This window comes from Motacilla alba, chromosome 11 (assembly GCF_015832195.1).
Source record: "Motacilla alba alba isolate MOTALB_02 chromosome 11, Motacilla_alba_V1.0_pri, whole genome shotgun sequence".
Taxonomy (NCBI): domain Eukaryota; kingdom Metazoa; phylum Chordata; class Aves; order Passeriformes; family Motacillidae; genus Motacilla; species Motacilla alba.
The window spans coordinates 20,135,314-20,161,802 of record NC_052026.1 but is presented as its reverse complement, the minus strand read 5'-3'; the positions used below and the strand labels follow the sequence as shown (position 1 = coordinate 20,161,802).

At 55.5% G+C, this 26,489-nt stretch overlaps 3 protein-coding genes across 4 annotated transcripts in view; 1 reads left to right on the top strand and 2 right to left on the bottom strand.

Moving 5' to 3' along the window:
- The window catches only part of NFAT5 (nuclear factor of activated T cells 5), a 54,788-nt gene extending 49,740 nt beyond the window's left edge, over positions 1-5,048 (bottom strand). The window contains exon 1 of one of the 2 annotated variants that reach the window (XM_038147772.1): positions 4,734-5,048. In XM_038147772.1, coding sequence (XP_038003700.1) covers positions 4,734-4,806 — 73 coding nt within the window. In that variant the 5' untranslated portion in view covers positions 4,807-5,048. The remainder of the gene's footprint in view (positions 1-4,733) is intronic. The other variant, XM_038147770.1, reaches the window with a different exon arrangement.
- Positions 5,049-9,926: 4,878 nt separating this feature from the next.
- Positions 9,927-21,571, bottom strand: LOC119705424 (cytochrome b5). Its single transcript, XM_038147812.1, has 5 exons — positions 21,356-21,571; positions 15,333-15,461; positions 14,871-14,897; positions 13,572-13,603; positions 9,927-12,681 (listed from the first exon to the last, which is right to left on the bottom strand). The coding sequence occupies exons 1-5, from the start codon at positions 21,512-21,514 to the stop codon at positions 12,591-12,593; spliced, it is 438 nt and encodes a 145-aa protein (XP_038003740.1). The 5' UTR covers positions 21,515-21,571; the 3' UTR covers positions 9,927-12,590.
- A 3,332-nt stretch (positions 21,572-24,903) lies between these two features.
- TERF2 (telomeric repeat binding factor 2) lies at positions 24,904-26,483 on the top strand. The gene is made up of 2 exons (XM_038147810.1): positions 24,904-26,048; positions 26,139-26,483. Exons 1-2 carry the CDS (start codon positions 25,856-25,858, stop codon positions 26,462-26,464), a joined length of 519 nt encoding a protein of 172 aa, XP_038003738.1. The 5' UTR covers positions 24,904-25,855; the 3' UTR covers positions 26,465-26,483.
- The last annotated feature ends 6 nt before the right edge of the window (positions 26,484-26,489 follow it).

The following is a 26,489-nucleotide window of genomic DNA, read 5'->3' as shown; positions in this document are numbered from 1 at the left end:
GGAGGCACAACACAAGGAGCATTTCTTGCCATGGCAGAGCCAGTTTGGCACTTCTAGCTCATCTGCTCCCACCTCCACTTGACCCCAGTGCTCCAGAGCCCCCCTTTACTGCCACGAAAGGCATGAAAGACACCACTCCTCGTGCAGCTGCACAGTGACTAGACCAGGAAGCAGAACAACGTGAGAAAATCCGATCAGAAGTACAATATCCCCATTCTAGATCAGTTTCCCAATCCCATTCATCTCCCAACCACAAACAACAATTGTGCTGGCAGGATTCAGAGCACAGTCCATGGGTGAGAACAGACGGCGAGGAAAAGGGGCTGTTCAGACAGCTCTGCCACCAGAATATTCAAATTACACCCTGGAAAGCTGTGAATTCAAAGTCCTCCCCCTACCCCCAGCACCACACAATCATCTTGCAGCAACACATTCCAGAGTTTTGTTTTGAAAGCCAATAAAGGAGGAAGATTCCAAGGAGGAAAGGACATTTATGAGGCTGACGCACAAGTTAAAGAACTTTGGTTGAATCCATTTTGGTTAAGTCAGAATGTCCTGGGGGCAGCTGGCAGAGCTGCAAGAGGTGGATGGAGGGATCCATCCCTCACTGAACACTCAGCACGGTGCAGCCACCGTGGCACCTTCTACCAGCTATATAAAGAAGATAAAAATTGCTACAAAAAGAAGCCAAGTCTGATTTCTATTCCTAAAACCTGCTAGTACTAGTTATTTTTATAAAGCATCTTCTCCAGCCCCCTCTGGTAATTCAGTCACTGTCTTACTGGACATACCCCTGGGATCACAGAAGAAGAGAGTTCTGGTAGGGAAAAAGAAAAATCACCAAACCCTGTGCTTAGTATCCCAATTCCCAGCAAACACAAGTGGATTACAGTCAGTTCACATTTATGCATGAAGAACGTTTGAGTTTTGGTTATATGACGTTTTTAGGGCAAAAGAGCTATTTATCAGAATACTAACATTCTTCTTGTTGCTCCCAAATTCCAGGAAGTCTCTCGGTTTTACAGTCACTCCATTGTGGAAAGCAAAATGCAGGACACGAGTAAAAACTTCTAACTGCACTTGTGCTACAGTGCAAAAATGCCATTTTATTAGTACACACACATTATTGGGCAACTCAAAGTGAATGTATTAGCTAAATTAATCCCATGTTTAATCAGATTTGGTCCCTGACATCTGATGAACTGCTTTAATTACAGGTTTTCACCTCTGCCTGCTGCCAATGAAGAGCCAACTTTGCTCTATTTGAATGCTGCAGATGATATTCAACCACAGGACAACCAGCCTCGAGGTTTTAGGTTTTATGCTCCAGTGATTTTTCTACTACATTACTAATCTGTATGCACATTTGGGTTGGTTTATTCCAAAAAGGACAGTGTGTTATGTAAAGATGGGAAAGAAGCATACTACAGCCTAAATATTTTCAGCATGAAGTGATGCGTATTTTTTTCACATCTTTATTAACTGCTTAGCAGGAGATGGCATCCTTCTGCAACGGGTACAAAGCATTTCTTAACTGATTATACATTATTTAATATTGACTATACATTAAAAGACTGGTTTTAGTCTTTCACACTGGTTTTAGTCCTGTTGCTGGATGAGCTCCAGCAACAGGCCCTGGAATCCACACTTCCCGTTTCTTTCATTTTTAACAGCTACAACCAATTCATGAAACATTTAGAGATCCTGTTGCAGAGGCCTGCAAGCTCACTACAGTTTCCCTATCATTTTAAGCCAATATAAGCTGCTGAAAGAACCAGTCCCACCTTTGCCCAAGGCCAGTTTCCACACATCCCTTCCTTGAGTCAGCACAAGCCATTCACGAAGACCCACAGCAAACACAGGACACTCATCCCACTAAAAACCAACATTTCTCCTCCCCTTTTCCTTTGGGAAAGAAAAAGGGAGAAGCTGAGTTAATTTTAACATGATCAGCTCCCCAGTCCAGCTCACTGTGGCCACGTCAGAGCTGGCGTGAGCAGAGCCACAAGGAAAAGAGGAGCACACAGCTGCCTGAACTGTGCACGTGGGAATCCACTGGGGCTGGAGCTGCTCGTGGAAACACACCTACAGCGGTGAAAACTGGAACATAAAGTATTTAGATACTCAAAGAAAATACTCCTGGTCCCAAGGTACACATAAATGAGAAGACATTACTCGAATGAGTTATCGGAGCAGAGCTGACACTATCGACTCTCACTGCGGGTGGGTTTATATTACCCACTCACACTCACCTGAGGTGTGGCGGCTTTTAGAGTTTTGTTCGACCTTTTTCTTTAGGAGAATGTGAAAACAAAATTCTTAACTGAGATGGCGGTGCAAGCCAAAACTTCGAACACATGGTGCGGGGACAGGCTGATGACGTAAGTCAGCTTGTCCAGAGAAGGGGAGAAAATACACCAGAAAAAAAATCACGCCACTAAAAACTTCACTCACTGGGCTGCCAAACGTAACTTCGCTTTTTTTAATCGGTGCACGCAGACTCTGCCACTTTAACTCCACCAGACCAAATCTGCTCTGTCAGAAACCCCAGCAACTCTGCAGAGCACCCCAAGCTGAGCTCCCATCAGAAGCCCAGCGCTCCCCAGAGCCATCAGCAACAGCTCCCAAGGCGGGGATCGCCAGCCACAGGCACCGGGAGCGCAGGAATGCGGCCGAGAGGAGAGGGGCTGGCCCCGGTTCAACCTGGGGCTGGATTCCACCCGCGGGGCTGCGCCGCTAAGAGCGGAGCAGTTAGAAGAAACTACTCGCTCTAACACACCCTCATCATAAATGCATATTTGTGGTTCTCTCGCTGCGTTCAGACCTTTCCCTTTATCTCATCAGTTGTACTTGTACCCTGAGCCAGAGCACTTGTCCACGGCTTATCTGTATCTATCTAGGAAAAAGAAAAAAAGTACACTGGAGCGTGCTCTGATCAGTCAGGGAACCAGTAACACCTCTTCCTAAATTTCACCTAAAATCACACTCACAATCACTTTCAAGAAGCATATTCATTGATTCTAAAGTTTAAATGGCATTTCAGCTTATCATCTCCTTGATCTTTTGTTGTGACAGAATATGAAAAGCAAAACTTGCTTTAACCTCTTTGTAACCCTTCTCTGCGTTATACACCTCCGCCATGGCACCGTGCTTGGATCAAGCAGCTCACTGTGATCACAACATCCTTCCCTCGACCTCTTCCAGCTCTGAACCCACATCTCTGCACTGGAAGAAAAATAAACTCTTGATCAGTCAGTTTGAGACGCTTTTCCAACCTGAAACACTCAACCATTCCATTAAATACAAAAAAATAAAAGAGAACTCACAGTAAAATTGGGCAGTTCAGAAGTTCAGCTCAACTAACAAGTCCTTGAAGCAATTTTGTGATTTACAAAAAAGCTTTTTATTTTCGATGCGTTACAAACTGACAGAGCACACTTCACAAATTTCCAGTAGGATAAATCGTAACTTCAATGGGGTTTATCACCTGTATTTATAATTGAATTACCCTGTTCCAAAATACTCTTCCTACTGCCGGTCCAAGGACTGAAAACAACTGGAACACATTGTGCTGGGTAACCAGAGAGCCTTGAGCCCCTCCAGTAACATCCTAAAAAAAACTTACAAGCTACCAGTGATAACTTTAAAAGAGAGAGACAATGACTCTGAGCAGTTTGAGAGCTTCCAATATGTACTTTAAGTCATTAAAGTCTTTTTGTCTCTTATACCTTCATCTCTTACCAACACGCAACTCAAAGTTAATGACCATATTATAGTCCTAAAAAGATCAAATCTTTACTGTGAACCATGTTAATGCTGTATAACATTACACTGGTTTAAATCTTCATTTCAGGGTAATAAGAGATTTTTCCACTTATTTCGTCGTATGGCCCCAAAATTGCTCCCCTCACCAGCTGTACTGTGGGCAGGTGTGTGCAACAAACTACTAGTAATCTACTAACTGGTACTTCTAGTATCACAAACTAATAGTAGTGGCTTTCAAGTTTTTTGAACACGAGAAAATGAGTTAAAAACTCTGTAGTACGTAACACTTGTCCTGATGGACCTACCCATGTTCACGTGCACTTGTCAGAGCTCAAATTCGCTATGACGAAAACCGAAATTAATCTAATTCACTTTTAAACCCACTCCATCCCCTCGGGGTCCAGCTCCCCGCAGACAATGCTGCTTTACCCCGGTGCACGGGGATAACGCCCGGAGATGCTCCGAGCTCCGGGCACCCGGGGCGCTCCGCTTGCGGGGCTCCGCGCCCGTTTTCACCCCAAACCGGGGCATCCCGCCCCGCACACCCGAGCCCTCCTGCTCCATGAACCGCCTTCCCGGGAGACTTCACTGAGCAGCTCCGGGGGTCCCCGCTAGCTCCCGCTCCAGGCCGGAGCGTGTCCGTGCCCCCGGCCGGGCAGAGCCGGGGCCGGGAGGGGCCGGCAGGGACCCGGGCAGGGACCCCGGGCGGGCCGCAGCCCCCCGCCGCCGGCCCCGCCGCCGGAACCTGTCGGGACACATTCTTGCGGCGGCCGCGGCCGGGCCAGGAATGCGGCCGGGGGAGCCGGGGCGGCCCCGCGCGGCCCCGGGGCCCCTCCGGCCGCGCATCCCGGGGCGGGGGCGGCGGGCGGGCGATGCCCCGCGGGGCCCGGGCCGGCCCGGAGCGCGGGCCCGGCGGTACCGGCGCTGCCCCCCCCGCCCCCCCCCGCCAGCCCGCCGCGGTCACTCACCCTTGGAGTAGAGCGACTTGGGGGACTCGAGGTCGAGGTCGGCGCTGAGCAGAGAGATGAAGTCCGAGGGCATCGCAGCTCCGCGGCCCGGCGGGGGCGAGGGGGCGGCGGCAGGAGGGGGGGCCGGGCCGGGGGGGGGGGGGCGCGGCTGCCTCCGCCGCGCGCGGAGCGGAGCGGAGCGGAGCCGCGGGCCGGGGGAGCGCGCGGTGCGCACGGCGGGGCCGCGGTCGGCGGGGCGGGCGGGCGGCCGGGCCGGGGCTGCGGGAGCGGGCGGCGCTCGCAGGGCCGGTGTGCAGCGGAGCGCGCCCGACGCCGCTCCGAGCCCGCTGCGCCTGCGCCGAGCGCGGGAGGGGCCGGCGGGGAACGGCGGCGGCGCGGCCGCTCTGCGCGTGCGCGAGGGAGGACGGGGAGCGGCGGGGGCGGAGCGGCCGCGCGTGCGCACGCGGGGGGGTGCGGGGGAAGAGTCTGGAAGGGATGGGGGGGGCGCGGTGCACCCTCACGGGAGACCCCCGCCCTGAGGGCAGCCGCGGTCAGGAGAGCCCCTCAGGGGAGCCCCCGGGATCGGAGACCCGCGAGAGCCCTGCAAGGGCAGCCCCGGGATGGGCTCTGAGGGGAGCCCCCCGGGGTGAGGGGGCCGGGCTGGAACCTCAGGGGAGCTCGTCTGGGGAGCGCCCCGGCGTGAGGGCAGCCGGGATGGACGCTCACGGGAGCCCCGGGATGGTCTCTCGGGGAGCCTTCAGGGCCAGGGCGGCAGCAGCGCTTGCCCCCAGGTCCTGCGGCCGGGGCTGTGCCTCGGGGAGCTGTGCCCGACCCTCCTCGCCCGGTGCTGGGGGTCGTGGCGACACCCCGAGGGTCAGGGCCGGCTGTGGTGCCAGCAGAGCTCCGTCCACCCGCAGGGCTCTGCCATGGAAACCCACAAGGCAGAGCTGCCAAACCCACTGGCGGATATTGTCCCAAAAAAACCAGCTATTTCCAAATAACATGAAAATGCAAAAGTGGTGTCAACAGTGCGTTATCATTGACACGGATGGCAGCTGCCTGAAGACACAAGTGCCCCACATGTGGGGAGTTGGAAAACATCAGCACTGCGTTCTTGAGAGGGAGTTTGGGAGTCCCTTTCCCTGGAAGGTGTCAGAAGGGGGAGGAGGTGTGGAAAGGTGTCCCCCACAGACATACAATTACTTTTCCAAAGTGTCCAAAATCTGCTTTCAAAGTGGGAAAAGGATGGGAGAATAAGAAGGGTTGTGTGTGAGTGGATGGAGGTGCCAGGCGAGTGCTTAAGCTGTGAAAAATGGAGGCGGAAGGAGCTGTGAACAGCTGCCGCGTGCCTCCGGCGCCGCACAGGGTCCAGTTTCCCTGGGACACCAAAAGGTTGGCTCCCATCCCTCCTGCTGCCAGCTCCATGCCAGTCCACTCTCAGATCCCAGTGAAATCTCCCTCTGAAAACACTCAGTAGCTTCCATGCCCCCAGTGTGGCCCAAGAGCCAGTGGAGAACCCTTGAGCCCCATGCCCCGCCGGTCAGTCGGTCACTGTGGGATGGCCACACTGGTGTCCTCACCAAGCACTCGACCACCATCCCACGCTTGTGACACCGCTGAGTTGGTCCTTGGAGCACTGGCGCTCTGTTCTGCCATGTCACCCTGTTCTGCCGTGTCCCCTGCCCGCAGGGCACCGGGCAGTGCCCGTGGTGTCAGGGTGGGACACGTGCGGTGTCCTTGTCTCATGGCCCGGGCAGAGCAGTGGCAGCTGCACGGTGCGTGGTTGGTGGCATTTGAAATCGGTTTCTCTTTCATCCCAGACAAGCTGCTTTAATTCCTGGAGCTGTCCTGGCTTTTCATATCCTCCACCTGACTTCATTCATGGCGTGGCAGGAGGGCACAGGACTCCAGTACATCTATGGATTTCATCCTGTCCATCAGCCATTGCAGCTGGTGACCAGCCCCTGCCCAGGGTGTGCCGTGGAAGTCTCCAAGACCCTTCCCTGGGCAGTGACAGCCGGGATGCAGCCATCCTGTCCCCAGGAACACTCGGTCATGGCACACCTCACTTCTGCTGCCGTTTCAGGGTGCTCAGCACAGCTCACCCATGCATTGTTCAAGTCAGGCACGAGTGTCCTCCCTAGAAAAGTCTTCCAAAAGGGTTTGCTGTGATCACTGAGTCCCTCAGCAAAATGTCCAGGAATGGGGCAGCCCCAGCTTCCCTGGGCAACCTGTGCCATGGCCTCACCAGTGTCACAGGGAAGAATTCCTTCCCAATAGCCCATCTAAGCCTGCCCTCTGGCAGTGGGAAGCCATTCCCCTTCATCCTGCCAGTCCAAGGTCCCTCTCCAGCTCTCTTGGAGCAGGCATACTCAGGAGAGCTGAAGGGAAAGGTTCCCCTCTGGCAATCTCAAACCTGATGACTTCAGAAGGAGAGGGGGATTCACCTGTGCCAGGCAGGGATTGCCCTGCCTTGCAAGGGAGGGAGGAATGTCTGTCCATGAGGGGAGGGAGAGCTACTGCTATGCTGCCACTACCAAACTGAATTGTTTGGGAAGCATCCAGGGCAAACATTGTGCTATACTGTGCTATACTCACCTCCTGTCTGAGTGATGAGGAAGACGGAGGCTCTGGGAGAAGGTGCCACTACCAGATGGGCTGTGGTGGGGAAGGAAAACAGATCTTAGTCCTGAAAGGGAAGCGGCAGAGAGCACTCTGAGAGACGGAGTGCTCAGGGATGGAGCAATTCAGGGCAGAGAAGGTGCCTTTGGGAGGCACAGGCATTCATGGCTGGGCAGTGAAAGGACAGCACCGAAAGCCCCGGCGCTGCTGGCCCAGCAGTAGCAGCTCCACGACAGCTGCTGGAGCGTGTTTGGCTGTGAAGAGCTTTGCAGAGTCCTGGGAAGGGCAGAGCAGGGACACCACAAATAACAACACAGAACAGGGGTCAAAGCAGAGAAAAAAAAGAGTCCTGGTGCTCCATGGAGCGAGGCAGGAGCTGTGCAATCCCACCTGTGCTCACCCAGCCTGGGGGATCACCCAAAGCACTGCCCTGGTAACAGCTTGAGAGGAGAGAGGCCCTGCTGCTCCCAGCATTCCAAGACAGGGAGGCAATGGGCAAAGGCCAAATCCGGAGAAAGAATTAATAATTTGGTTTTTTGGGAGGACCAAACAGTCCTGGACAATAAGAACTTTAAAGGACTAAACAAATGATTAGTCAGTCCATGGTGCAGCACAGAGCAGCAGGACTGGGGGGAATAACCACACCGAGGCAGGTCAACAAAGCACATGTACAAGATTTCCTGGGATCCAGTCAGAGCCATAAAACTCCTCTTGTGGGCCCCAGAACATGGAAAAGCCGTGGGAGCAGGCTGCAGCGGTTCTGTGTCACTGAGGTATTTTCTCTCTTTATTATAAAGCTCCTCTTCCTGCAGAAGCAGCCGGGGAGCAGCAGGTGTGAGGGGGAAGGAGCCTAAACCGGGATCGTGGGGACAAATTAGCAGGTGCCTGCAGAATATCACTAACCCCGTCTGCGATTCCGGAGCCAACGTAGGTGTTTTATTTTCTAGCGGTGTTAGAAAGACTGTCAGAAAATAATTAGGCTCTGTCAACAGTTCCCCTATTCCCAGATTACTTACGACTTCCTGACTCATTAGAGCTGCCGAGGCTGGCAGGAAACCTGTTTTATAGTAATTTCTGTTAGTGGTGTCCCTGGAGGAGAGACAACACGGCGCGGGTGACACCGGCGTGCGTGTGACACCAGCGTGTGACACCAGCGTGTGACATTGGCGTTGGCTTCACCCTCGTGATGGAGGCACCGGGGCCGTGCAGGGCGGTTACTGCTGGCAGGAGACACCGTCCCCCTCTGTCCCCACGCTGGTGACAGGGAACAGGACACTTGGCTGCGGGGCCGACGCTGGGCAAGGTCCAGCTTTAGGTGCACGGGATTTGCTGGTGTCCTGAAAGCGTTCCTGGTTCGTGAGGGTTTTAAAAACAGAGGGGACACGTAAATCCCATTAACGGGGTCTTTCCATTTAATCCTGGAATGAAGCCACCATAGCCTCCCTGTCCCAGAGTGGGAGCTGTCACGTGCAAACACAAGTTGGCTGTGTCAGGACACTTCTGGGGCCCAGTGGCCCCTGAATTTTACCAGCTCTGTCTCAGACACCCTGCAAATCCTCCTCAGTGCTCGGAGGAGCAGGACCGTGCACAGTACTGACCCTGCAGCGCTTGGAAGCACATTTAAAAATAGTTCTGAAATCTTCTGTTTATTTCTCTGATTTTTGGATCTAATTCCTCTAGATCAAAGATAAATAAAGTTTACAGTGAGACAGTGCTTGCCAAGAACACAAAGCCCAACCTTCCTCCCCAAAACTTGTACTTCCCACTCAGTTCATGCCCTTTTTCCCTACATTATCAGCTGAAATCCAGGACCAAAGCAGATGTTCCCATTGATTTTCCATGCCCTTTTCCCCAGTCAGCACCTTGCTGACCTCCGGCTCCCTCCTGTGAGGCTCCAACCAGGTACTGCTGCCCTGAGGCTGCTTAAGGTACCGTGAGATCCTTAATTAGGCAAATTTTAAGAGCCCGATTCTGCTGACAGCCACGGGAGTGGGATGTTACATCATTTTATAAGCAGACATGCAAATAGGACACAAAATCTATGGTTTCTATGCCATCTTTCCATTGAAAACAACCCTCCCACACACTCTTCTCGTGGAGGTGTGAGCGTGGGAGCCCTGGGACCACAGGGCAGTGGTGCCACCGTCACACACCATGTGGACATGCCCATGGCTGCTCTGCCACTTGCTCATGGCACTTCCAAAGAGGTGACTGGGATTATCAGGGTGATGTAGGGAGCTGCCCTGCTGCTGTTTTTGAAACTCCCATTGTAATTACAGCATGGAATATTGCATGGACTCAGGAGCTGCTTGTGCAGTGCTGAGCCCCAAAGTGCTGCTTCCCCAACAGCCACAGGGACCATGGGGTCGCTGGGCCACACATGCTGCCAATCAGCCTTGGCACAGGCTCAGCACCAGCTTCTGCCAAGGAGAAGATTTTTCCTCTACCAACAGGAAGGCAAATCCCTTGTCTGCCATAGCTCACCAACACTGGATATTTGAGCCCTGTAACATGAGGGTTACACACTCCAGGGTAACAGGGATGGAGTAACTAAACATCCCACACCTGGGGGAAGACAGGATCCCGTACCTGTTTGTTTATAATAATGAGTTTATTGAACACAGCAAACACACAGCCTGGCACCTCCTGCCAGGCAGACAATCTCCAGGTACAAGAAATGGCATTTTGTGGGTGCCTGCATCACGGAACATGCACCAACTCCCCCCAGGAACACCATCAGACCTCCCACCCCTCCTCCACAAACCGTCAGCCTAATTAACAGTTACATTCTGCGTCATCAAGGAACTCGGGGCGGTGGAGAGGCAGAAAAGGCCGGCACAGGCAGCCCTACCAAGCTCACATTAACCACAGGAGCTGCCTCCGTGCTCGTATTTCCAGCTCCTCACTCAACCTCCCCTCCTCAGCACCTGAAGGAAGCGGAGCACAGCCCAGATTGAATTCCACCCACAGAGGTTTCTGCGGGGTGAAAGCTGAGACGGCTTCGTGCCGGCATTGTGCGGAGACCTGGCGGCAAACACGGGCTGTGCGGGTTCAGCGTGGGGACAGAGCCTGGCAACTGCCTGCTTGAATCCTCACACCAAGTGAGGAAACAAGCTTTGTCAATGCCTCCCTTGCTGCCCGAGCCCTTTCACACCTGTGGGACCCATCCTCGAGCCAGCCAGCAGAGAATGAGAAGAGGCAGCTTCACCACCACTCCAGAGGACACCGGGGAAGCACTGGGCTCTCTCCCTCCAGCCGCCTCCATCCCAGACACGCTGCCCCTTGTCATTCATGGAGAAGTGAGAAGACTTCAATGTGGCTTCTGCAAATGCATCCCAAGCACCCTGAGGTCTTTGAGGAACTGGCACATGTGCAGATAGAGGCTACTTGGGGTTCCACAAGGCACTGGACAAGGTTCTTACCAGCTCCAAGAAGCCTTGGAACAAGACTGAAAATCTCCCCTGGGCAATTAATCCATTAAGAGGAAAAAAGGTTCCATATCATATGGGATTTGACAGGCAACCGCCCCGATAACAGATCATCAAAGCTCATAGCAAGGGTCAGTGATGGCAAGAAGTTCTTTAGAGCAACTAAAATGCAACTGAATGTGGACAGTGCCAGGAAAATGGTATTAAAAACAATGTCAAACTCCAGGTAAAAGTGCTGCCAATGGAGAAAACAGGTGTTTCCAGCATCACACCTGCCCCGTTCCTCAGGCGAGCACGTGCTCCTGGATCCACCAGCTGACCTTTGTGGAATCTTGCACTGCTCAGAACAACCTCGACTCAGCAGGGTGATACTGCTGCCAAAGTGTGCCTTCCAGCTTCAAAACCTTTCCTTAATAGAGAATCCACTCTAAACTTCCCCAAACTGAGCTCATGGTTCACAACTCTGTGTTAAATGTGAAGCCCTGGCAGTGCTCTTACTCCAAGTTCCCTGGCCTTCAGTTTTAAAAAGCTGAGTGTGATTCTACATCCAAGAATTTCTTCTACACAACCTTCTGGAGGACACGGTAGTTTTGTGGAACAGAGCAGAATCCCCACAACCCATGGGAGCTTTTCACAGCAGGACCCCAGGGTGTCACTGCCCTTTTTGCTGCAATCCCAGGGGATGATCAGCTGTGCTGGAGGTCTGGATTGGGAGCCAGTGTCGGTGGCACAGCCCTGCTGAAGGGCAGCGGGCACCAGGACACCACTTCCCTTTATTTAGCAGATCCCAAAGCCCCAGATCAGTGTGCTGGAAGAGCTGGAAAGGTTCCTGCCTCAGCACAGGAAGCAAACTGTGCACTGTCTGCACTTCAAGGCCGACTGCACAACACACAAAAACAAGGGCAAGAGGGAAATATTCTCCTCTATTCCCAGACAAAACCAGCATTATCCACAAATCCCAAATGGATTTCTTTTCCCTTTTCATTTTGGGAGAAGAGACCAGATTTAATTGTTTCCCCCATCTGGTGCACATTCACAGTACGTAAGAATGAGTTTAGTTTCCATACATGTGTCAGATCATGAGCTCAGGGAGAAAGAAGAATCTACATTTGCAGAAGCCACATGCCAGTTCCCACTGGCTCTGCCACGCACAGCACGAAACACCCAAACCAACCAGGATTCAGTCTAAGTTGCTCACAGGATATACATTCCAAAGGGACAAGTACAAATATTACAAAATGAACAGAATCACGTTTAAAATCCATGTATTTGTTTAACCGTTAAAAACAGACAGGAACTGAAAGAGGTGGCCAAACCAACAATTCCCTGCCACTCCAATTAGTGTTGCCTGCACGCTCTGGGAACGTTCTTGCGGAACCAAAGCTCTGGACATCTTTTCTGGCAAGGGCTGGAGACAACTGGCAGATGATTCCCGACTGTGTGAAGGGCTGAGGCAGAGCCACAGGCCCAGGGCAGCTCCTTCATGGTGTCTGGCTTAACGCAAAGGCATTGAGAGAAGAGGGTGTCTGGGGGTTATGTCAGAGAGCGAGAGAGAGCGAGAGAGAGCATGAGGGACACCGCACCAAGGTCAGGGAATAGCAGAGGTTCCTCTTTCCCTGCCACTGCAAGAGGGAAGTACAACAGAACTGCGGGTCCCAGAGTTAGGACAGAGTTTGGAATTGGCTTGGTCCCATGGATATCAACATCACTTGACAGACTCAGAGCTAAAAGCAAGGCAGGAAGGCTAAGGGCAGCAGAACTCCACGCGTTGCACACACACACTCTCTCTCCCTCTTTTCAGGCTGTCTGAGGCCCCAGCAAGGCCAGCTCAGGAGCTTTTCCCATCCACCATGTAGTAACGATACATTAAACCTAAGACCAGTGCTCCGAAGATGGGGATCAGCCATGTCGACCAGAAACTACAGGGAGAGAAAAAGAAACAACAAACTAAAACACACACACCACAGACAGCAGAAGAAAGCACCTAGTTAATAATCCATTCCCAGTATTCATCCCTTGTTACACATCCAGGGAACATCTGGGAGCTGTACCCACAGGATGGCCCCTAACCATGGCCACAGCTGGGGCAGGCCCCTCTGTCCCCCTGCACAGGCTCTGCCAGCCCCCACGAGAGCCCCAAGAGTGGCCTCGTGCCTTATAAAACAGCAGCTGGATGGCTGAAGTTTCCAGCTTGGCATATCCAGAGACCAGTGGGGGGGGTTTGTTGTTGGTTTGGTTTTATTTTCCTTAAATAAGTCAGGCTGTAATTTGTGTTGTACAAACAACGCTGTTGACTCAAGGATGGCAACGGCTACAGCTGTGCCCCAGTAAATCTGCCTTGCTCAGACTCCAGAGGCTCACCCTCCGCAGCCTCCTGAACAAAACCTCCTGCACGAGCTGCAGGAGAGCAGGGCCCTGAGCTGCTTTTAAGGATTTTCGGCTAGACTGGGCTGATCACAGTAAAACCCTCCACAAACCCACCCATCACTGTGATGTGCCACCCCTGGGCCCACAGCGACCACCCAAACAAGCCCTGTGGCTACAGGGACGCAGCCAGCGCCGTGCAACAGCGGCACACGGGGCAGAGAACTCCAACACTGGCACGCTGGTTCTGCCCAGCACGGAGCACAGCTGGGCTCACATCCAGCAAGGGAGGTGCACGCTCTGGCACTTGCTTTGGAGTATCTGCTTGCCAGGACACTGCAGTGCATCCCCAGGGATCTTCCTGCCCTTTGGAGTTAATATGCAGCTCTAGAAACAGGGTCCCAACCCCTCCATTTCCCACTCTTATTTTCAGGAGATACTGTACCTGGTTTGGCCTGAGGATGTCCTACTTGGATTCTGGAGGAGGAAAGAGTGAGTTAGCAGCAGAACAAAGAAACATTAAACGTGTGCTAATAGGACAAGCCTGAACGTGTGATTGCAAATACAGAGAGAAAATAACCCTCCTCTCCCAGACACCCCCTGTCACCAGTGTGGCTGTTTTTGGGGATCTTTGCTGTCATCTTCATGTTCTTTCCATCAATCCAATTGGTCCCACCCAGTCACCGGCTTCATGCTGGAACTTGCACCCCTCTCAAAATAAGGCTTTGCTTATTGCATCACACTTTTGGGGTGGTTTTGTGCTTCCCCCTTATTTATTTGTACATTACTGATTCTCTCTCTTGCTGCCATCTTTAAATTACACTGGAACTTCCTTTTAATACAGATGATGTGCTCTGGAGAGAGCCCTCAGCTGTGCAGAACGTGCTGGACTTATTGATCAGAAGAGAAAAATACCTGAATAAAGTATTTAACTCAGATCCAAGAGAGCTATTCTGATCATCACTGATTTCTGTGCACATTTCAGCATGTGTTTATGAACGGGAGTCGAATGAAACAATAAATTTTAAGGTGAATATGCACATAATCACACAGCTCCATATCTAAGCATAGGTTTCACCCAGCCTGAGTTATCCTTGATTTCTCTGCAGACAGTTCCCTTCTGGATTTCTGCTGCTCTGCGAGTGGTCCTGCTCAGAGGAACATCTCCTGAAAGCCTGGCTGAAGGCAGAGCTGCGCCCTGTCCAGGCCTCCCAGCCCCGCCAGCTGCGAGGCACATGTTTACCTCCCAGCTGGGATTCTATTTATTGCCTTTTCCCTCTCCCCATCCCTTCCAAAGGCATTTTTGCAACACTCTGCCCCGTTCTAGTCCAGGAGTACCTGAGTGTTAAGCAACACCACTGATCCCTGAGGCAGTTAACAGAGAATTCCTGTTTGCCAGCCAGCCCCTGCTGCTGTCTCCTGGCTCGGAGGGAACAACAAGGAAACCAGTTCCGTGGTCAGGACACAGCCAGAAATGCAAAAAGTGGTCTGTGGCTCAAGGTGTGGAAAAAACATCGCTGCTGCCAGCAGAGAAAGGGCACAAAAACTCACTTCCAATTTCACACTGAGGTACCCACTGAGGTTCAGAACAAAAACAAAGGTAGAATTTGCTTGGGAAATTTATTCGTGTGTAGTTTGCGTAAACATAAAGCCACAAGCTCCACAGGAAAAAAGAGGGGGAAAAAGCCTCCAAAAGACATGTGACATTAAATAAAAGCAGAAAACTGAACCGCTGAGAGCTTACCTTAGAACCTTCCTTTTCACGATCGTTCTGTCAGGCGGAAAAAGAAGAAGAAAAGAGGTAAGTGCTGACTTCAAAGGAAGGCTGCAGCCTTTATGAGGGAGTTGTTCTGCACAAAGGTAATTGCCTGGGCTCAGTTTTCAAAGAAGTCCTTCCTTTGGCACCCAAAGGCAGGCAGAAAGGTGTTTGTGCCCCTGGCAACTCTCACCCTCCTGAGCTCAGAATTACAAGGCAAAGGTGGATTATGCTTCCAGCAGCTACAGAGGGAACCCAGGAATTCAGCTTAAGTGCCCCGATTTAAATGAAGTGAGAAATCTGTTCTGAATGGTGGAAGGAGAAGACTGATTTAGTTCAGTTTGCCCAACAGAAACCCTGGACAACACAGGGACTGCCTGAGCCCCTCAACTACTAACTTACTGCACACGACACAGCCTGGTGTCTTTGGGGGTTACCTGGGGCACTCACCGGGTGGACCTCTCCGATGTAATACTGCTTCAGCATTTCCCTGGCGTCTGTGGAATGCCCCACATCTTCAAAGCTCTCAGTGGCATCTCTGCCAGCTTGCTCAAGCAACACCTCTTCTCCACCTGGGTGCTGGAAGAGAAGAGTCCAGGTGAGCCAAGGGCTGGATGCAGAAAGGCAGTGAGGATGTCACCAGCCTTCCTCCCAGCCCCACTGCTGGATGCCTGCAGCAGCACCATCAGTAACATCTGCCAGAGGTTCAATCGTCCAACCTCTCTGCAGGAATTCACAGACACCACTGGAGGAAAGGATATTCTGCTTCCTCAGGTACTACAAAAAGGATGTGTGGCTGACTCTGCACACAGATTTGCAATACCGAACTTGATCCTGCGTGCAACCACCAGTGACATGGGGGGAGGAAATCCTGAGTATCACAAAAATTATACCGTTTAATATCATACGCTGATTTCAGAGACCCAGAGCTACAACAGCCAAATCCCCGGGGAGCTCCACAGTGACAGTGCCACTGCTGTGGGTGGCAGCAGTCACGGCTGACTCTCAGATGGGATGAAGTGGCACAAACCCCGGGTGTGGCTCTGCTGTCTCTGGCGGGCTGGGCTCTGTCCACTGTCAATGTCACGATTCCAGGCACAGCCTGGCAGTGGAAAGCACAAACCACAGACCTAGCAAAGGACAATCCCTTTACAGCCTGTAACCACCAGCTAATCCAGTCACACCAATAAAGTGGTCCCGCATCCCAGGGCACTCCCAGGGACTAACCCGGTTTTCCAGGGCTTCAGGCAACCAGCCCTGAATTGGAGAAGAGATGCTGGGCTGCATTTCAGATCAAAGGACCAACACACCTGCTTCTCTCTGTCATATCCTCCTCCTTCCCGCAGACACAGAGCTGTTGCCACCCCCTTTTTCCTTCAGTTCATCTGCTTTTGCTGTCAAAAGCCTGAATATTCCCTCCAGGCCATCCCACCTCGTACCAAACGCAGGGTGGACACAAACCAGCCCCCTTGGTGGCTCCGGTGGGCTGCTGCAGGCAGTCCTGCAATCCTCATAGCAGAGCTCTTTATTTGCAATAAAGCCCTTTGTTGTCCAGGTATGTCACCAAACCAACACTGAGCTTTCTCAGGAGCCACAAAGGGCAAAGTGGAGGGACACAGTTTGTCACAGGCAGTTACCAGGTGGCTGAGCTGGGGCACCAGGTGAGGCTCCATGGCGCATTCCCTGTGTCCAGCTGCAGTTCTTCTGGCTGCCCCTTCTCCCACACCAACTCTCAGGCTGGCTGGATCCCAGAGGAGTCAGATCAGGGGCTGCTGGATGTTACCTGTCCACACTGCTCAGAACAACTGTCCAGTTTCCAGCTGAGATCCACTCAAAAGCTGCCCATTTACCTGAGACTTTTAGAATAACTACTTAGGGTTGCCTCACCAGAAATCTCATATTTCAGACAGGAAAATACCTGAATTTTAAGCAGACAACCTTCTTTTCCTAATAATTCACCCCAGAAGGATAGACAAAACCCTGCAGCAACAGGGAGCATGCAGGGGATCTTTCAGCGACATCCAGTCTCTCCACAGGCAAGAGACAAGAGGAAGGATAAAACTCAAGAGAGAAGGAGAACAGTCAAGTTCACTCTTCCTTACATCTCTGGCTCTGGAGCCTTTCTATGTACTTGCTGAATCCACACCTATTTATTCGTGCACATCTGTCCTTCGCTGCAATCTCCAAGCCTAAAGGAAAAAGACCTTCAAATTATTTTGGCATCTCCTGTTTCTGAAGGGCTCTGTCCTCCAGACAGCACCGCTGCAGCCAAACAATTCCTACCTTGTCCTAGCCCAGCAAACGTAAACCCAGACTGTTTGTACAGGAAGTCACGGACTCGGCCACAAAACTGCCCAAATCTGCAGCTCGGCTGCTGCAGGAAAACATGGCAACAGTGCTGCAAACTACGGGGGAAGACACCCACTTCCAGGGGAAACAATGGCTGGAAAATGTCCCTTTCTGACAAAAAACAGCCAAAAGCACACCAGAAGGAGAGAGGTGACAATAAAACTGGGTCCTCTGTGTCACTGGACCCTCAGCACACACAGAGAGTGACTTGGAGCTGAGGGCACGCAGCAAAGGCCTCCGAGAGCACAGCCCAAACTTGCACGGGGAGGGAGCCTGGAGGCCCCTTCCCACAAACCCCAAGAACCTGCCTGCAAATTCTGGCTGGGAACTGCTGGGACAGAGCTGCTGGAGACACAAACAGCTCAGCAGCAACGCTAAGCTCCAGGACTAATCAGATCACTGTGTCAGGTAAGAGATAAGATCACCAGGTTGAGGAGGGGTGAAACTTTCATTCCTAGTCTCAGAGTTAAAGAAATAAACCGGGAGAGGGAAGAGTATTCCTGTGCAATGATCATGTGCCAGCACCATCCAAGCCAGAACTGAGGCCGAGCAGTCACCTGGACAAATGATCCACACATCCTGCACAGCACTGGCTGTAAGGCAGGGAAAGGGTTTTCCAAAAACACCTCTGCCAAGCTGGAGCAAGTCAGCATGAGGAAACTCAGGTGCCTGGTGCTCCTCCTCCTCTTGAAGAACACTATACCTGACACCAACTGGGCGATTTGGGTCAGTGGTGTCACAACCCAGGCTCCTTCCACCTGGAAACTGGAAATGGATTCCTGCTCACACTTATCACGGGGATCAGGGACGGCAGCATGTGCTGAGACACGGGGCTGTGGGGGCTGCTGCGGCTCGTGGGCTCAGGTAACACACACAAGAGCCTCCTGGAGAAACGTGGATCTCCAGACTCCCCTAGTCACATGTGAAAATGGAGAGAAACTCTATCCCTCCAGCAGGACCCTAAATAAATAGCTTACAGATTGTGCTCAAGTTAGAAGCTCAGATCTTGATACCTTGTGGTGAAGTGTGAGCCTGACAGACCCCAGAGCACCTGCAGGAGGTACAGCTGCCTCCCTCCACCCCTGCCCACCCACACAGCCTGCTGCTGCAGCCACAGCCTGCACGTGCTTATCAGCTATCCTGGTGTGGTCCAGTTACCCAAATCTGGGACAAAATAGATCACCATAAGGCTCTCTTAGATTTAAAATAATCCCATTTCATTTCAGGCACTCACAGGCTCCCTGAAGCACAGGAGATTGCATCTCCCAGGAACACCTGCAACCCTTCAGCTGCTGTCTTTGCACATCTCCTGGTTCATGTTCTTACAATTCAGTCAATTTTGGTATGTGACAGATGCCTTGTTACTCCTGTCACACACACCGTGAACGGGAACCTTTAACTGGCCCACACTTCCAGCAGCACACGGATTTCGGGTTGGCTGACCCGCAGTGTGCAATTTGCAGGAGCCGTGAAGGCAAATTCAGCCTTTCGGCGCTGCCTTCTTCAGGATTGCACAACCCCACCCACGGAGCGTGCCAGCACTCTCAGCAGTGCCAGCCAAACCCGTGGCAAAGGCCAGGCAGGGCACCCACCCGCTCCTGCTCCAGTGACCGCACGGGGCAGGGGACACGCCAGCGCCTGAGCTCTGCAGCTGCAGCTCCCCAGAGAGCCACAGCTCCAAAGCAGACAGCACTCCTGGTTCCCAATAGCTGCATGGCACTCCAGCTCCCCAGAGAGCCACAGCTCCAAAGCAGACAGCACTCCTGGTTCCCAATAGCTGCATGGCACTCCAGCTCCCCAGAGAGCACAGCTCCAGAGCAGACAGCACTCCTGGTTCCCAGCGGCTGCACGGCACTCCAGCTCCCCAGAGGGTGACAGATACAAAGAGGATTTTTGGCAATAAACTGGGCCTTGATCTACAGCTCCCCGTGCCAGCAAGGGGTGTGCACGGCACGGCGTTGTGTCAGCCACGCTGGCACAGCTCAACAGTGCCCTTATTCTTCTCCCTCTCCCTCGTCCAAGTACGTCTTTTTATGTCAGAAAAACGCAAATGGGAAAAAGGGCCTGGAAAGGACAGAGTGAAATATCATCTCAGGGTGAAACCCCATCTCACGGTGACACTCAGGGCACTGCTACACCTGCCTTGCTGGAGGGACTGAAGTGCTTTTCTGGGCTCACTTATAATTCCAAAGGTGTCCCAGGGAAAGGTCCCAGAGCCCATCTTAGAGAGAACATCGAGGTGAAGACTCAACCTCCCTGCAGTGTTCCTGCTCTGAACCACAGCAGAGACAAGTGTAAGACAAGACTCACAGCTCCTGCATCTGCTGTCCCAAGCTCCAGCTCGTTCTGGCTCTTCCTAAACTCCAACCCAGCATTTTCACATTCAGAAACCAGCTGTGAATGGCTTTTCCAAGTTTTTGCCTGGTCTTCCCCTGCATCTACTTAGCCTCTGTGCACCCACAGCTCCCTCCCACCAAACTGACCTTGCACATCTCGTCCCAGCAGACTGCCCTGCCTGGAGAAGAGGAGGCTCAGGGGGACCCTCTGCCTGTCCACAGCTCCCTGCCAGGAGGGGACAGGCTCTGCTCCAGGGAAGAGGGACAGGACAAGGGAAAACAGCTTCAAGCTGGGCCCGGGGAGGCTCAGGTTGGCCACAGCAGGAATTTCCCCATGGAAAGGGTTGTTCACTGGCAGGGGCTGCCCAGGGAGGTTTGGAGTCCCCATCCCTGGAGGTGTCCAAGGAACACCTGGAGGTGGCACTCAGTGCTGGGGACAAGGTGGGGACTGGGCACAGCTTGGACTCCATGGTCTGGGAGGGATTTTCCAGCCTGGACAATTCTGTGATTCAGTCAGTTTCTGGACCCTAAGAAAAAAAACAGATCGTGTCCAACTTTATAAATAAATACTGAGAGCTGCAGAGCAAGGCACAACCTCCAGCTGCCAGGGATCACCCCCTCCTGCCTGATGCACCTGTACCCTCTCCAGCAGCTCTGCCACTCCACGGCACACCGGCTTCAGCCACGCGGGCCTGAGGGAAAGCAGAGCTGAGTTCAGACCAGCAGAACCAACCAGCTGGAACAAGTGCATTTCAACAAAGTGTCTTCTTTGAACCTTTGTACATTGCCCCGCAAACGCCACAAAGTCTCTGCTGTTATTTTAAGCTGGGATAAACCCCTTAGAGATTTTCATAGAATCCCAGAATATTCTGAGCTGGAAAGGGCCCACAGGGATCATTGAGTTCAACCCCAGCCCTGCACAGACACCCCAACAATCCCACCCTGGGCATCCCTGGCAGCGTTGTCCAAACTCCCCTGGAGCTCTGGCAGCCTCAGGGCTGTGCCCATTCCCTGGGGAGCCTGGGCAGTGTCCAGCACCCTCTGGGGGAAGAACCTTTCCCTGATACCCACCCTGAATTTCCCCTAGTACAACTTCATGCCATTCCCTCGAGCATTACTATTTTGTTACTGTTTATTCCCACTCGATTTCCAGCTCTCAACAGTTAGGACACCACTCTCAACACCATTCTCAAAATCAGAAGACAAGTGCAGTGCGTCTTGAAGGATGTTCTGTCCCCACAGCAGACCTGGTAGAAGCTGAATTGTTTGCAAACCCCTGGTGCGCGGTCCCGTCGGGGCAGGCAGCGGAGTGGTGGCTGCGGTGTCACTGTCACCCCCTCCTCCGAGCTCTGGGGTGCCCCTGCAGCCTCCACATCCAAACTCCTGAAGCGCCCCGATCCCGCTCACCCTTCAGGACGCGGAGCGAGGCCCCGTGACTGAAGGAAACCGGCACCTCCCCGGGACCTGCCTGAACAGACGCCCCGGGAACGCGGGCAGGGCCTCAGAGGAGCGCAGCGCAGCCCCTGCCCCGGCTGCCGCCGCCATCCCCCCGGCCCTTGCCGGCAGAAGCGCGGCGTGAGGCCCGGCAGAGCCCGCACAGCCCGGCCCGCCAGCTGCCCCCGGGACACCGGGACCGCCGAGCCCCGGCCGGGCTGCTCGCCCCCTCCTGTCGCACCCGGGCCCGGCACGTCCGTCCCCGGGCAGCCCCGGCCCCTCCCGGCCTCACCGAGCCCCGGCCTCCCCCTCAGCCCCCGGGGGCCGGGCGGGCAGCCCCACCGCAGGCCTCACCTCCTCCAGGAACCGGGTGACATCGTAGACGCGCCCGTGGATCACCAGCCAGGCCTCACGGCTGGAGTTCCGCTTCGCCACCTCCTCCAGGGTGAACACGGGCGCGGGCCCGTCCCCCGCCGCCGCCGCCGCGGCCTCTCCGCGCCGCCCGCCCTCCATGCTGCCCGGCGCGGCTCCGCGGAACGCGCGCCCCGGCCCACGCCGGCCGCCGTAGCGGTGGCAACGCCCCGCGCGGCCTCCGTTGCGCTCGGGGACCAACGGGGAGCGAGCCAGAGGGGGGCGTTGCCGGCGCAGCCAATGGGAGGGCGCGGCGGCGGGCGTGGGCCAATGGGGAGCGGCCGGGGCGAAAGGCGGGAAACGGCGCGCGAGCGTCGCCTCAGAGGCGGCACCGGGGTCGGTGCCCTCAGCCCCGGGCCCGCCACTGCCCGCCCCCCCTCAGCCCCGGGCCCTCCCTCAGCCCCGGGCTCTCCCTCAGCCCCGGGCTCTCCCTCAGCCCCGGGCCCGCCAGTGCCCGATCCCTCCCTCAGCCCCGGGCCCTCCCTCAGCCCCGGGCCCCCCCTCAGCCCCGGGCCCTCCCTCAGCCCCGGGCCCCCCCTCAGCCCCGGGCCCTCCCTCAGCCCCGGGCCCTCCCTCAGCCCCGGGCCCTCCCTCAGCCCCGGGCCCGCCAGCGCCCGTTCCCCCTCAGCCCCGGGCCCTCCCTCAGCCCCGGGCTCTCCCTCAGCCCCGGGCTCTCCCTCAGCCCCGGGCCCGCCAGTGCCCGATCCCTCCCTCAGCCCCGGGCCCTCCCTCAGCCCCGGGCTCTTCCTCTGCCCCCGCTCCCCCCTCAATCCCCCCTCAGCCCCCGTTCCCCCAGTACTGGCTCCCAGCCGCGCTGTTGCCCCCGTGCCTCCGGAGAGCGCGGTGCCCATCAGCAGCCCGCCCTCAGCTCTTGCACTGTCCCTTGCAGCGCTTGCTGCGTGTTTGTGCAGTAGGTGTGATCCCACAGCCCTTGGAGCCGGTGGCGGTGCAGCACATCCCAGGCCCTGACTCCCCAGCTTCCAAAGCAAAGGGCACAAAAAGCGCTGGGTGATTCTCGCCTCCCTCCAGGGGTCAGGGGCAGAGGCTGCTCAGAAGCTCAGGGACCCGAGTCACTCATGAACCCGAGGGTTTCCCTTGGTGAACTGGCATTTGTGGGATTTATTTCCTTGCACTCGCAGCACAGGTACAAGGCTGGATGGCGCATGTTTGTTTAACAAGTGCTGAGGAGGCAGAATGTCAGTGCCAGCACGGCTAAAGGCTGAAGTGTGTGCAGGGAGAGTGCAGCGGGCTCCCAGCTGGGCAGGTCACAAATCCCTCTGGATCCTACAGGGAGCTCCAGTGAGGTTCTCTGTTTGGACAAGTCCATAGATTCACCTCCCCAGATATTGGGATGTAAAAGGCTCAGCCTGTTCTGAAACCTCTCCACAGTCACCTAGTCAATATTAAATACTAAATATTGAGCTGCTGCTCCTTTTGATCCTTTCTGTCTACCTCTTCCCGTCATCAGGGCCGTTTCCATGGCTCTGTGTGTAACCCAGGCTCCTCTGACACAGAAGTGTTTCCAGCTCCTTGTGCCAGGCAGCCCAGCTCTTGGCACCTTTCCAAACCAATGTCCTTCCTTCTAGATCCTCCCCTTTCCTTCTAGATCCTTCCCTTTCCTTCCAGATCCTTCCTTTCCTTCTAGATCCTCCCTTTTCCTTCTAGAACCTTCCTTTCCTTCTAGATCCTTCCCTTTCCTTCTAGATCCTTCCTTTTCCTTCTAGATCTTTCCTTTCCTTCTAGATCCAGCCCAGTTCCAAGGGATGAGCTACCTTTGCTCAGACTGGTTCAGAGTTTCTGTAATCTACTTGATGAGTTTCTCCGAAAGTGCCTTTGTGCTTCCTTCTCTCCACCCCTCGTGCCTGGGGGGTTTCTCTGTGGGTTTTCAAAGAAATCTCGTGACCCTCCTCCCCATTTCCCCCTGTTCCACCGCTCCCTGGCTTTCTGTGGCTCTCCGCTGCTTTTCTAAGGCCACAGTGGTCTTGGAAGGGACCTTGGAGCTCCCCCGGTGCCACCCCTGCCGCGGCAGGGACGCCTTGTGCTGTCCCTGGTGCTCCCAGCCCTGTGCAGCCCGGCCCGGGCACTGCCAGGGACACGGAGCTGCTCCGGGAGCCGCCGTCCCGCCTGCTGCTCCAGCGCAGCACAGCAGAGCCTGCCCACCAGGGACCCCGGGGGTTTTCCTGCTCTGTTTCCTGCTCTGACTCCTCCAGAAGGATGTGACGGGCACGAGACCGCGGCGACACGCAGATCCCGTTCCCCGGAATATTTTCTTTCATCTGCAATCACTCCATCAGAAGCCATCAATCAGTGAGGGGGGGCTCCGGCGCACAAGCAGGGCCGCAGTGTGCGCCTTCCTGCCCGGTGTTTTGTTTGGCACGTGGAACTCCAAAGCTTTTCCTGAAAAACTGATGGTGACGCCGCAGGAGGACCCGGTGAAACGGGACCGTGAGCCCACTGGCATTCCTGGTCCCGCTCCCACCATCCCTGCTTCCTCTTTGCCTACTGGAGACGGTTCAGGGAGCAGAGCAGAGCGTTCATTTTTGTGTTGGCTCTGGGATTCACCGCTCCGGGCTGGTTTTCCAGTCCTGGGTGCTGCTGACACTGCTGGCCACGGCAGCAGACCCTGAAGCGCTGCGGGAGGGAAGCCCAGATCGGGGTGCCAGTGCCCTCCCCAGCTCCAGAAACATGTCAGCAATCGTCACCTGCTCCAGCCCTGCTCTTGGGACGTCTGTCACGTCACCACCCCATCCAAACCCTCCCAGGAGCCGCGGAGACCTTGTGGCTCTCGGGGGAAGCAAATCTGCCTGCTGGGATTGAGGTGGCCTCCTGAACATCCAAAGGGGTGACACCTTTCCCAGAGGGCCCTGGAGGAGATGGCAGCCCACAGGGACCCGCACAGGAGGCAGAACAAGGAGGCTGGGGGAGTTTTCCCAAGCGAACCTGGCTTGGAGAAGGCAGGAGGCTCTCGAGTGGTTTTGTCCTGGTGTGTCAGAAAGGAATCTTGCTTTGCTTCCCTTGGGAGGTGACTCCAGGACTCTGTCCTGACCTTTGTGCAAAAATGAATGAAATTACTCAAAATCCCAAATGAACGAAATTACTCAAAATCCCAAAACTTGGCCCAGGAACCTGGGGCTTCCAGGGCCAAGGGGGTGTACTGAAGTGGCTGGCACATCTGCGTGGAGCTGTGTGGATCACAGGGGCTGGAGTCACCCAGCTCCCTGAAAACCAGGGCATTTTCTGGCCAGGAGAGCAAAGGCAGCGTCTGAAGGGCTGTGAGCAGGACAGGTCTCAGCTGTCCCTGGGGCTGATCCACCCATCCCTGGGTGGAGGGGACAGCGCTGCAAGCCCGGGGTCCCCCGGCACCTCCTCCTGCTTCTTGTGGCACTGAAAGAGCAAACCCACCCTGTCCATGAGTATGGAAAAGGGTTCGGCCCAGAGCACGGGCTCAGCTCCCCAGCCCCGGAAGCAGCTGTCGGTATCGCATCCGTCACGGCATTCCGTGCGTGTGCCGCTCCCACCCTGCTCGCCAGGGCAGCCCCCCGCCCCAGGTGACCCTTCTGCCTCACACAGATTATTTTTATCTTCCTTTGTTCGCCAATAAAAATCCCTCCCGGTTTTTCTGTTTTCCATCTGACACACGGATTGTTCCCGCGTGCGCTTCCTCCTCTCCTGGCCTGGGGCAGAGGGAAGGGAGGATCCCAGATCGCCTCATGCCACAGGAATTTTCACGTGCTTTTCCATCTCAGGTGGGAGAGCCTCCGGGACAGTCAGGAATGTCCCGCGGGCCGAGGAGACACGAGTCCAAGCAGGACAGCCCAGAGTGGCAGAGAACCAGGCCACGATCCCGAGCATCAGCTCGCCAGTGCCTTCCCCTCCAGGCACCAGTTCCGCTCGGGAATTAGCGAGATCGCTGGGGAGACAGGACTTCTAACCCATCACCCCAGGTCTGAGCGACTGTGGGACAACCTGAGCCCCAAAATCCTGCCCAGGGGACCGGTGTGCTGTTCCAGGCGAGGGGCACTGGCAGGCGCCTGGAGCACAGAGCACAGGAGAGCAGCAGCTGTTTGGAAAACCAGAAAAAAGGCAAAAACCCGTGCCCGCACTGGCAGGGTGGCACTGCCAGGCTCGGGTGACACACTCGCTCAGGGGTCTCAGCGCTTGCGGGCGGGCGTTTCGCTGCTACGGCTCCCGTGGGAGGGCAGGGGGCCGACCCCGAGCCCCGGGCACCGGCCGTGCCCCCGCCGTTCCCCTCCGGGCCGCCAGAGGGCGAACAACGCTCACCGGCGGGACTGGCGCGGTGCGCGCCGGGAGCTGTAGGCGCGGCTGGGTTAGCGCGGTGCGCGCCGGGAGCTGTAGGCGAGCAGCCCGTTAATAAGGCCGCGCACCGAGGGTCTCGCGGCGTCGTGCTAGTGTCGTCACTTCCGGCGCGCTGGGCCTGGCGGGATGGCGGCGCGGCGGCCGGCGCGGCGGGAGCGGGACACCGAGCACGACCCCGACCCCGACCGGGCCGGGATGGCGACGCTCCCTGAGAAGACCGTGAACGGCTGGGTGCTGCACTTCTACTTCCACCGGGCCATAGAGGCCTACCGCTCCGGGCGCAACCGTGATTTCCGCCAGTTCCGCGACATCATGCAGGGTGCGCGGGGCCGGGCCGGGGAGCGCGGGGCTGGGCGAGCACCGGGCGCCCGGGGCGGGCTGCACCCCTGACCAGCCGTTTGTCCCACAGCGCTGCTCGTGCGGCCGCTGGACAGGGAGCCGGACGTGGCGCAGATGCTCCGCATAATGCAGCTGCTGTCGCGGGTCGAGGAGGGCGAGAACCTCGGTAGGCGCCCAGCCCTTCCTGCGGGCTCTGCGCAGCCCTGGTGCCGCTTGCGGCCCGCTCCTGCTCCCCCTGTCCCGTGCCCCCGCACTCCCGGAGCTGTGTCCCCGCACAGAGCGGGGCCTGGTGCGGGTCTCCCCGCGGGTGAGGGGGGCTCGTCCTGTCTGCCTCGCTGGGGGCCGAGAGCAGCATCCGGGGCTGGCGAAACCCATCGGCCTGGTGACTCTGCTTAGCCTCGGGGCTTCCAAACGCTGCCCT